The sequence below is a fragment of the Vigna unguiculata genome, chromosome 3 (genome assembly GCF_004118075.2).
Source record: "Vigna unguiculata cultivar IT97K-499-35 chromosome 3, ASM411807v1, whole genome shotgun sequence".
Taxonomy (NCBI): Eukaryota; Viridiplantae; Streptophyta; class Magnoliopsida; order Fabales; family Fabaceae; genus Vigna; species Vigna unguiculata.
This window is the reverse complement of record NC_040281.1, coordinates 47,184,346-47,196,452: the sequence shown is the minus strand read 5'-3', so window position 1 is coordinate 47,196,452 and position 12,107 is coordinate 47,184,346. Positions and strand designations below refer to the sequence as shown.

Genomic DNA, 12,107 nt, shown 5'->3' with positions numbered 1-12,107 from the left:
TTGGTATAAAATTTCGAAGAGAGACTAATTTTAAAATTCACTAAAATTTGAGTGACTAAAAACATATTTAACCCTTATTTTAAATACTAATCTGAACTTTTGATTAATGGTACATGTCACTTTTGAATTGAGAGAATAAGATGTAAGATACTCTTACAACATCAAACCATCCATTTAATTAACACTAAAAAAGAATACATCATCACTATTACTTGAACCAAAACCTTAAACTTTCTTGGTTAGGCCAAAACGGGATGCGAAAAATTGATCTCTCACCCAGAGGGGAGACCATGAGAGGAAGGCAAACAAAGCTGTCATGTGACCAAAAGCAATTTGCTTTGGTGGTTTAGGGCGTAAAACCTTTTTAACCACATGTCTTGCAAAAACTCTACCATCCGTTGCTTTGTCACCCTGAGAAGCTCTACCTCGTTCTTCAATCGCCTCTTTAAAGTCCTTATAAAGCTTCCACTCATAATTACCCAATCTCTCCGTATTGGCCCTCCCAAAGTTTGATCTCACAGAGGCTGGCAAAACAAGAACTACGTTGATCCCAAAAGGCCTGAGTTCTAGCCGCAAACTGTTTGACATGGCATGCACTGCAGCTTTGCTACCACAATAAGACCCTGCCCAAGGGGTTGCAACTTCCCCTACCACGCTTCCAACATTTACTATACTACCACTTCTTCTCATAGCCATGTGAGGCACCACATGCTGCACCATTCTTAGTTGCCCTAGTGTGTTGATTTCCCAAGCCTTTCTAATTCTATCTAGTGCCAACTCGGCCAATGGCCCAGTGCTACCTATTCCAGCATTATTAACCAATATATCTATGCGACCATGTTTTGATATAACATTCGCAACAGCCGAAGACACGCTCTCATCACAACACACATCAAGCTCCAATGTCTCTATGTTATCTGACTGCAACTCTGACATGTCTTGCATCCGTGCTGAGATGTCAGAGGCAAAAACGTGGCATTTTTTCTCAGCAAATGCCTTACAGTATTCGTAGCCGATGCCACCTTTGCCACACCCAGTCACTAGAACTACTTTGCGCTCACTCATTTTGCTTCTACTTTCTTGTTCAATGTTTGCCTTCCTATCCTCTTATATACATGGAATCAGATGTAATAATAATAATAAGGACACTCATTTTAATATCAAATTATCCTATGTTGTTAGCTTATTTTTTGTCACATCATCTCCGGATAAAGAATATTCTATGGAACATATGCTGTTATGCTTCTTGGATTGGCCGTCTGCCGGCTACGTACGTTGGACTTGTTTTCTTTATGTCTGCAGTATGATGCAGATTTGTGATTGTTTTGTTTATGGCTGCAGTGATGGGTATGCATCCTGTCACTTTCTGATGCACATTTCGCCACAAACATAGTTCCATATGCGCAAGACTTTTTCAGCTTTTTGTGAGAGCCACACTGATGAATTAAACAATGCAAGAAGCTCTAGGTAGTAGTATAAATTTGGTTCTCCTCGTATCACAAAATAAACATTTTAAGGTTTTCTTCCAAACCCCTCTTCTGTTGATTTATATTCCTTTCCAACTGTGTTAATTAAAAATGCTTGGAGTTGCATTCCAAAAAATTTATATATTAATGTGCAGATTTGATTTCAAATTAGACCAAATGAGGTTACAATATTCCTACTATTCAATAATTTTATTCTCCATTGCCATGTTTTTTCTCTTGGAAAACACAAAAGAGTACAAGGCAGCAGTTACAGAGCTACACTATTTTTTAGCACAAGTTCATGGGGCAATGGCTAGCTATATGTTTGTGTTTCAGGAGCCACTTAAAGTACATGCACCATTAAATGCTATAGTTTACGTTACGTCCTCTCCCATTGGCAAAGAAAAACATGATTACATGATCAGCAATTCTCATCTGCAACGGCCAAGATGCATGACCAAGAATCCAAGATCTCATGTGTACAGTTTCGATGTTTTGGAGGATATCTTATCCTCCCTAGTTGCACGTTCCTTATTTCTGCAATATTTTTCTCTTATATCAAAATAAGGCATTGCTGTAATGCTTCTTCAATACCATCACTTAGTCCCTCAGGATTAGTTATAGAGTAGTTGAGATTGTCTACCGATTCTTTTTAACTCATCAGAAAATCCAAATTCGTTTTAAAAAGACCCTTTTTGTGTATTATATCGTGTCTCTAAAGATAATGTCTTTGTAGATATAAAGAAACCAAACTGCTATAGTTATTAAGTGCATCTAAAGATAAGATGCCCATAAAAAAAAAAATCTATGATTTTTTTACCATGAATTTTGTTGTTTTTTCTAATTACTTTATTTGTCTAGGTAGGGATGATATAGTTTTGGATATGATGAGGAATGATATGTATTTTCTCCTTACATTTTAAACTGCAAGTTGCCAATTTTGGCTATGATGAAGATGGTGGGAGCTTGTATAACCCCCCGAAAAGCAGCGTATTGTGCTCCTGCAGTACAAATGCTTTTATAATTTGTTTGTTCAAAAATAATTTTTTGGTAAAAAAAATCATAAAACTTTATTATTCTTTTATATTAAGAATTCATTGTTCATACAAATATACACAATAATAAAAAAGGAAAGAAATAAAACAGAGAAAAAAAGGAACAATTCTTGTTCTCTTATTAATGAACTAGCCCACTGGTTAATGAACTAGTCCATTTATTCTTTTACATTAAATTTTTGTTTTTTATTTTTTTATTTTTATATTATCTTTAAGAAATTTTAACTTCCGCCACTGCTAACTTTCTGATGAAAATTTTTTCGCCGATAACAGTGGACTATCTAATAACTTCCTTATAATAATATAAGCACTTCTTTTTTTCATGTCATATCTGCTAATTACAATCATCGTCATGCTAACATGGAGTATAACGACTTAACATTTTATTCACAAAGTCGATAGGGTGAAATTTTGTTTGGGGAGGGAAATAAAAGCCAATAAAGCATATTCAAAATTTTGTGTATGTGGAGAATATGCTAGCAAATTTTGATTATCAAGGTCTAAGATCAGCCACAAATCCCGAGTTTAAAGTCATAAGCAAGTTTGAGAATTAATATAAGTGAAATCACAAACAAATAATAATGCCGCACTGTACACTTCAAATTTTTACATACGGACACTTGCATTTTGGAAGGAAAGAAAAAAAGAAAAACAAAGTACCAAACATCCTTGTCCATCTCACTGTTGATAGCCAAAAATAGGCGATAAGCAGAAGCTGTCATGATAAAGGCGAGTTTGAAAATAGGTTAATTCAGTTTACTTTTATATAATTGTTAGATTTTTGGATTTATAAAAAACTAGACATTTATTAAAGCAAGAGACCCACAAAACATTACAATAATAATAATAATAATAATAATAATAATTTTATATTTTGTTATAACAAAAAATGTAGAAACGCGTGAGCTTAAACATGTGTTTCTATTAGTTTTATAAAATAAATTATAATCTATGATTAGATATATCAAAATGTGTTTTAATCCGTGAGTCAATTCGACTCACCACGGGTTTGAGTCGGGTTTGATTGAAAAAAATTAAGTTTTTTCGAAAATGGGTTGAACTCAACCCGGTTCACTAAATCCACGGGATTGAGCAGGATTGAAGGTGTGTTGACCCACTTAACCTATTAATATTTTTTTACAATTTTTTTAAATCTTTTTAATAATTATTTATTACTCTTAATTATATAAGTTCATAATTTCATATTTTTAAATGTTAGAATGTTGTTTAACAATATTTGAATACTTTGATTTTAATTAATTTGATTGTCAAGTTATATACAATTATATACAATAAATATTTTAATCTTTAATTATTATCTTTATAATAAATTACTCAAAAAACCATCTTATAAACAAGTCTTTCTAAATTAGCACGAAAAAAAGTGTAACTTTTTCATTTATATTTTGTTCAATAGCATGACAAAAACCATGTAATATTAGTAATGTTTTTTTAGACTATACGAACACTTTCTAGGAAACAATTCATCATATATATTAGTGGTGATTATGACAAAAATATTGGTTCTTGATTTTACTGTGATTGTCATCTCATAGGTTATTTAAAATATTATTCAAATATTTTAATATTTAAAAATAAATATATTTTTTTCTTTTTAATACCAACCCAATTAAACCACCAACTCATAAATCATAGCCATCCCCACACACCCAAAAAAAAATCCATCACCGGAACTTTTCATGTTTAATAAGGAAGGAAACATAAAAAACAATTTTTTCTTATAACAGTGCATGAAATCCCATAAGAATATCTACTAATACAACGTGTTTGGGCCTCGTGTCCCAAATAAATGGTAAAAGATAGTATGTGTTTTTGTTTAAGAACAAGAACACTTAGTTAAATAGGTTGGTATATGACCACCTTAACTAGAATCTAGTATTGGTTAGTTAGAAGCGTAGCATTGTCGTGATTAATAATGTGAACACAGGGAGGCTTTTGAAGTTTGTAGATAAAGCAAAGGTATTGGATTGTGTTGGTTTGAACAGGAGATCTAAAGAAAATTGCCTAAACGAGCATAAGGAGTGAACAGAAAAAAGTGCAATTGGATAGCAACTAATCTGATTGGCACCACAGAACCCTGCGAATGATATAGTATATGCATGAGAAGAAAAGGTCCTTGTGCACTTTCTCTTTCTGATGCCATGTATTTGAGTAACCCTTTCATTCTGCATCTCTCTTCCTTAGTTAACTTTACCCTACGCCCAGTCCATTTCCTCTCTCTTTCTTCTCTCGGAATTAATGTTGCATGTCGTACTCTTTTGTGAGAATCTCTTTTATCACTACTTTGCTGACCGCAACATTCAACATTTCCTTTTCCCTTTTACCCTCCTTATCCTTCAAATACCCAAAGAACTTGTACCTTCAATCATCTATAACTTACGGTATAAACCCACCACCACCCTTTTATCCTAGTTTTCACACACCAACACCACACTACCTATTCTACATTACTTCTAGCCCTGCACACACTTACAACATTTTTTCACACCCACAATAAAAAACCAAACTCATTGTATAGATCCCACATATACTAACAAAACATGAACCCTTAATTGAGATAATGTAATTATAAGTCCAAGGAGAATAATCTGTCATTTTAACAAATCTCAATCTTTCATTCTTTTAATTTTACCATCAAACATTAACTAAAAATGTGGAAGGTGAAAATATTTCTTTTACGATGCTTTTAGAATAACTTAATCCCTTTTCATATACATATTAGGTTCTATGACTATACATAGATGAACAGTGGTGGAAGAATATATTATTTTTTTAAGTGATGATGTGATGGGAAAGTAAGTTGTAATCTGTGGTTGTTTAAAAACAGGAAAAGCCAAAGCTTTCGGTCAAGATTGGGGTGACTAACAGGTGGGTGACTATCATGTATGAGCTGCAACAGGAAGGCACTGTTTAGTGGATACATTGTTTTATTTGTTATGTACTTTTACTTAATAATCAGAACCCCACAATACATGTAGACATTTCTGGCTTATCAGTGGATTGGACCTAAACAATGTAAAATGTCTCGAAAAGAATGGCCATTCCATCCCAATCAGGTTAGACCGGGTTACTGCACCCCTGCCCTCGTTTTATCCTCAGATGCATTATTTAGAGATTAGGATTCTCCTCCACAGTATATAACCTTACAAAAATACAAAGGAAACTACCCAATATTTTCTTACACCAACCAATGGAGCTATTTTCAACCGGCTAGCACGAAAAAAATTGACCAGAGTCAAATCAAACGTACGTTCCCTCACTATTCTAACAATTAACAGGAATTAAAACTGAAAATATACGAACTAGATCATTGATCATGTCTGCTCCTTAAATAGATTTTACAACCACAAGAAATTACAAGGACAGATACACTCAAAGATGAATTACAATAAACAGAACTTGGCCCAAAAATAATGAACCCACCTTAGGAAATGTAGATGATGTAGGGCCAGAATCACACGACAAAGCTCGCACCACATATTCGTCAACAAAGGAGAGTTTGAACTTTCCAAGATTCAACGAAAGACCTTGTCATTTGTAGAGCTGTTAATTTCCCTCACTCCGAGCCATCATCCACATGCACTGGTACCAAAAAAATCCACATGGGCTGGTACCCAAAAATCCCTCCATCGGAAAATCTCACACGATCAAAACGACCACAAAAGTTCTTTCAGGACCAGGATTAGATCATGAACTTTGTTTTTTAAACATGAAAAAATATTAATTTTTAAATATATTATTAGACATATAAGCAACAATACTAAAACTTCATCTTTAACCAACATTCGACCTAAGTCCGCCTGTCTCGACCTTCATTGTGTGTTAGTCTACCTCCACCTTTTGCATGGATCAACCCATCATGACCTTCGTATCAGATTGGCTTATTTAGACATTCAGTCAAGAACGACTTGTCTCAACCATCTGCTCGGGCTAACCCTTCACAATTCACGACCTTCAGCCTGAAACAGTCTCAAATTTCGAGTTGTCTAGACCTTTCACCTGAGATGGGTCGTCCTGACCATTCACACAGGTTAGCCCGTCTTGACCATTGACCTGGGCTAGCCCGTCTTAGCCTTTGGTCCGGGCCATCCTATCGACCTTTGGCTAGGCCGACCCTTCTCAACCTTCGGCCTGTGCTAGCCTGTCTTAGACCTTCAATGCATGTTGACTTGTCTCGACCTTCAACCTGGACTGACCCATCTCAACCTTCGACTCGGGCTTGCCCGTCTCGATCTTCGATCAGGACCAACTCAACCTTCGACTTAGACTGATTCGTTTGGACTTTCGACTCGGACGGCTCATCTCAACTTTCGACCGAATTGGTCCATCTCGACCTTCGGTCCGATCATGGATCAAATTGACAACTCTAATCATGTGTATATACATACATTCAAAGATGCAACGAGAGGAAAGAAGAAAAATAATACAAACACCAAAAATACTAAATGACAGTTGAGAGGAAAAGAAAACATGCTTACAATCATATTATTCTTACCGTTATATTGAATCTCTCGGTAGATAACACTTGGCACATCCTTTCGCTATACATCTTTAGCCATATACCGATTGGAAACTTCAATATAACCATTCATAATGATTTATATATGATTTTTTAATCAAATCCACAACTTCCAATAAGTTGTTGCCGATATGATTCAAGGAAATCTAATCTACTGAAACAAATCTTCTTAAATTGAACATTCTTACAGTTTTGCGAATTTAAAATTCTATAAAATAGAGCATTAGGCAACAGGAGCTTTGAGGCAGACCTCTAAAACATCATCTAACGGGGCATGATCACCTGTCCCTTCGTCTTTCCTTGCGTATAATAGCTCCTTTCCTCTGAACACAAACATTCCTCCCTGACAAAAACAAAATGGATCAATACTATGGGGAATGCTGGTAGAACTGTTTTTTATCACTTTTGGTTCCAGATTAATCTATCAACCTGCTGCAATACACTGCTTATATCATTTGGAGTGGCTCCAATTGTATAGTTCTCCGCAGCTTTCTGCAGAGAATCATATCTTGAAAACACCTTTGCCTGTGTTATCAATTTTAAGGTTAAAAATGTATATTAATCAGCATGCATAATTGCTAATCTCTGTCACTCACACACACACACATATTCTATGTGTGTATGTTTTTATTTATTTATAAAGAAGTTAGAGGTCTAAGCTTACACTTGCAGGGTTGAGGAAAGTTCGGCCCAAACCATGGTATAGTTTCAAAACATTATATGCCTGAAAGAAGGGGAAATTACACAATATTGAACTAAAAGATAAGTCGAGTAGGTGAATGTGAAGTAGCTAATCACATCTTACCCTTCGCTCAGGATCAGCATAAAGGCAATCCATTGGAAATGGTAACTGTCAGTGCAAATATCAAGATAGAGAGAAAATATCAGTTCTGATATGAAGAACATGTTCATACCACTATTAAAACACAGACAGGTAAGTTTACATTAAAAGTCTTCGAATTTCAGATATATAGAGATGCAAAACTACGCCAGATCAAGATAAAAATGACCATTATACTGCTATCCTCGCGCGAATTTAGGACACAAATGATGAACCTTCAATGAAATGGATTTAAAATTGAATCACAAACAGCTAAGCCAAAATATACCCAGGACTAATAACTAAAAATAAACTTCACAAGTATGATACTTGATGGAACCAATTGATAGAATTTAGGTAGATTAGTAAACTGGACTGTGCATTTAAAAACATAACCTGTGTTCAAATTCATACAAGAAAATAAATATGAGATAAAGTAGGAATATATTACATATATGCTTGATTAAAAAAATAGAAAAATCTAAAATAATTATTTGAATACTTTTATTTAGTGAACTATCAGTTATGTTGGTAGTACCTAATTGATTAGGTTTATCTCTCATAGTTGATTACGATTCTCTGGTACCATATATGTTGCATAATAAACTGTGGGCAATTATGTTTTCATCGTAATTGATTATTTCTTTTGCAATATGTTATTTCTTTGTTATTTTATAGAGAAATAAAAGATTATGGGATTCACACTTTTCTCCTCCATCATTTTCCTGTAACACAATTTATCTTCTTTTTTTCATCCATCTCTTCTGTCTCCATCCTATTTCTACAATGTTTCTGAGTTATCAAACACGCTATTAGTGTTCACACTACTTAATAATAGGTACGAGAAATATTAATAGAAATACATTCTTTGAACTCGGCACTTAATTAAAAATTACAATGTTTTGTGGGTCTCGTGCTATTTAATAAACCTCTCATGATATTGTAGTTTTTAATAAATTTTAATCAAGTGAGCATGTTGAAAATGTCTTGCTAGCACTCGCTCCATAGATATACAACATATATTAAACCCATGAAATATACTCTGTTTTTAATGTACTTTTTGTTTATTTTTTTGTACAAAATGATAAAACAATAATATTGGTTTAATATTAAAATTAATTGCACTTACATATATGAGGTAATGCTAAATGACAGTAAAATCTTCTTTAATTTTAAAATATATACAAATCCCTTATATTCTTAATAAAATGAGACACACACATCTCCCTCCTTGTGCTTTTCAAAAAAGGCATTTACATTTTTATGCTTCTCATAAAGGAAAAATAACATCGCTTATTTTTTATTTAAAATAGTATATTAACTAAAACTTAAATAAAAATTATAAAATTAAATGTTAAAGTTTTAAAATATAAAAATGAAAGAATATTTTATAAAAAAATTATTTATTTAATTTAAGAAACGTTGTCTCATTTTAAAAGTCTCCTAAGATAACTTTACATATTAAACTCTAACCCAATAGACCGAAGAAATTCCATTGCAAGACATAATAGTGATATCACACACAAATTAAAAAATAAATATTCTAATTCAATTTTTAATAGAGGTATGAATGTCATTTAATATTTATGAAATTTCCCAAAAATAAACTACAAAAGGCACCAATTTAAACTTCTTACAATCAACTTATTTACAAAACAGTGAAAAGATTTTTCATTGTAAGTGATTTTTATGATTATCAATGATTTGTCATCCAATCTAAAAGAGAAATAATAGGTTGACACCCACATTTGACCACTTTTTTTACCACCTTCATAGGTTACAAGTTAATTTGTCTTGGATTACAAGTTAATTTTAAGGTGGTAAAAAAAGTGGTCAAATGTGGTGTCAACCTATCATTTCTCAATCTAAAAACCTTCACCTAAATCAGCATTAGTCGATTCCAAACTTTTATAGCAATCTATCTCTCCACGAACCTCAGATTACTTGTATGGCCTATGTCTAGCTTTGTTCTTATATTATATTTTAGAGCATACAGAAAAACAACAAAATGACAAAGGTGGATAGAGAAATTACTCTTTCAGCAAGAACGCGGGCTTTATTGGGAGGACCAACACCCACGGCAATTAGCTTCACACCAGCTGAATCAAATCTTGCTTTCGATTCTTTCAAGGCCAAAGCCAATTCCCAACTTTTAACAAGAACAGACAAGGCATAAATTAGAAGAACTATCCCTCAAACAAATCTTGATTGCTGAGCATGCTGAATATCAGTTACCAGCAAATGCATCCAAAGTGCCTCAATAGTGCCACTACAGCTACTCCCTGCAAGAATTAAGACTAATCTAATACAACATACGAAATTAATCTAACATTAGCATAACAAGTTTATATCACAGAAGAGAAGTCATATTTTAAAATGGAGACAAATCATTATAGACATGATAAATTTCAAAAGATATCTAAATCTAATACTCAGAATCGACATTGGTATAGATATTTTGATAAACCATGTGAAACATCGAAGCAGTGCGTAATGAATACCTATCCAAATATCCAATACACGCAGTAAGGCAAGTGTTATTAATCACCCTTGCTCAAAAAGCCAACGGATAATTTCCATCAGTTCACTCCCATGTTGGCTTCACCAAATTAAAACACGCAATAAAAAGAATCAGACACCCAAGGTAAGAACTAATCAAACCAAATTGTACTAGTTAGTTTGTTTGAACCCCCCACATAAAGAACAAAACAAACAAGGATGGAGAAATAAAGGGGTATGATACGGATAAAGATGAAAGCTTTTACACATAAATAGAAGGCATGCTGACCTGGTTCTGGTCCCAGAGATCACTGAATCTTACTGGCTCGCCGGAAGCTGTAAAAATGCTAACGTCACCGAGAGTTTCCACGATTTGCGGACTATACTGGGAATTGGAAACCCTTGGAGAAGTTATAGAATGTCTGAGGCTGACACTCACACCCTTTGAGTCAATGAATTTGGGGGAAGAATTAAATAGAGTGGCCGCCGGAAAAGCGTGAGAATTTGGGGCTGGAACTGATGGACGGAAAGCAGGTGACAGAGATTGCAGAATTGCCATAGTTTGGTTGGCAAAGTCGTGGAATTCAATAGCAACTCTAATTCCCACGGTGGTGCAAACCGAAGAAGAAGATGGATGATCTCAGCGCACACAGCCACAGAAAGTTCCGTGGGAGCGGTTTGCTTTACTCCACGCCCCTAACATCATTTTTGTTAAGATTAATTATAATTTTAGCATTGAAATTGGACGTAAACTAGTTTAAGAATTTTGATTTAAAATTATCCAATTATAATAATTTGTAAAAAAAATTAATTTTTAAACGTAATATTATGCGTCGTAATAACGTTATTGTTTTAGTTGATTTAAACTCTTTGATTGAAAAAAGAAAAAAAACACACACACATAGGGATCCCAATTTAATATTTCTAAATTACGCTTAATTATAATAAAAAATTAAATGAAAAAAACAAAATTATCGAAATATTATTGTACAATTATTTATTATATTTTAATGTAATCATTATTATTAATACTAGCGAAGCGAAGTTGATATGTATGATCGTATTTTTTAATTTTTATAAAAATTTAAGTTAAAGATCAATAAAAATATATAATTAATTTTTAAAATATTTATTAAATATAAAATTAAAAAATAAAATATGTATATATATATATATATATATATATATATAAAATAAGTTTTCAAAATAACAGTTTAAAATAAATAAAAAATAGAATAATAAATACAAATAAATTATTTATAAAATAATTAATTTTTAAAATAATTAATAATGAAACTGAAATAGTGAGGTGTGAACATAATAGTAGAGATGGCAAATAAATCCGTGCCCGTGGGTATCACCCGAACCCGTCCCCGTTTTGACGGGGAATCCCCGCTTTGACTGGGTATGGGTATGGGTATGGGTAATACCCGAAATTTTCAACTGGGGATGGGGATGGGGATGGGGATATATATATATACCCGCCCAAATACCCGTCCCCGCTTAAATTACTAAACTATTTATAATTTATTAAATAATCTAAAAAATATATATAAATAAATAATATATTTACACATAAAATAAAATATAATATAATATAATATAGTATATATACATATAAATAAAATATACTTTTATATATATATATATATATATATATATATATATATATATATATATTTACACATATACATGTAATATAATATAATATAATATAATATAATATA

The 12,107-nt window shown here is 32.8% G+C and overlaps 2 protein-coding genes across 2 annotated transcripts; both read right to left on the bottom strand.

Annotated features, from left to right (window-relative positions):
• Positions 1 to 225: 225 nt before the first annotated feature.
• LOC114175499 (short-chain dehydrogenase cctT-like) lies at positions 226 to 1,065 on the bottom strand. The gene has a single exon (XM_028060255.1). It carries the CDS (start codon positions 1,063 to 1,065, stop codon positions 226 to 228), a length of 840 nt encoding a protein of 279 aa, XP_027916056.1.
• Positions 1,066 to 7,001: 5,936 nt separating this feature from the next.
• On the bottom strand, positions 7,002 to 11,090 carry LOC114175860 (thioredoxin-like protein AAED1, chloroplastic). Its single transcript, XM_028060697.1, has 7 exons — positions 10,670 to 11,090; positions 10,117 to 10,163; positions 9,916 to 10,030; positions 7,867 to 7,911; positions 7,726 to 7,785; positions 7,491 to 7,586; positions 7,002 to 7,404 (listed from the first exon to the last, which is right to left on the bottom strand). Exons 1-7 carry the CDS (start codon positions 10,937 to 10,939, stop codon positions 7,285 to 7,287), a joined length of 753 nt encoding a protein of 250 aa, XP_027916498.1. The 5' UTR covers positions 10,940 to 11,090; the 3' UTR covers positions 7,002 to 7,284.
• Between the last annotated feature and the right edge of the window lie 1,017 nt (positions 11,091 to 12,107).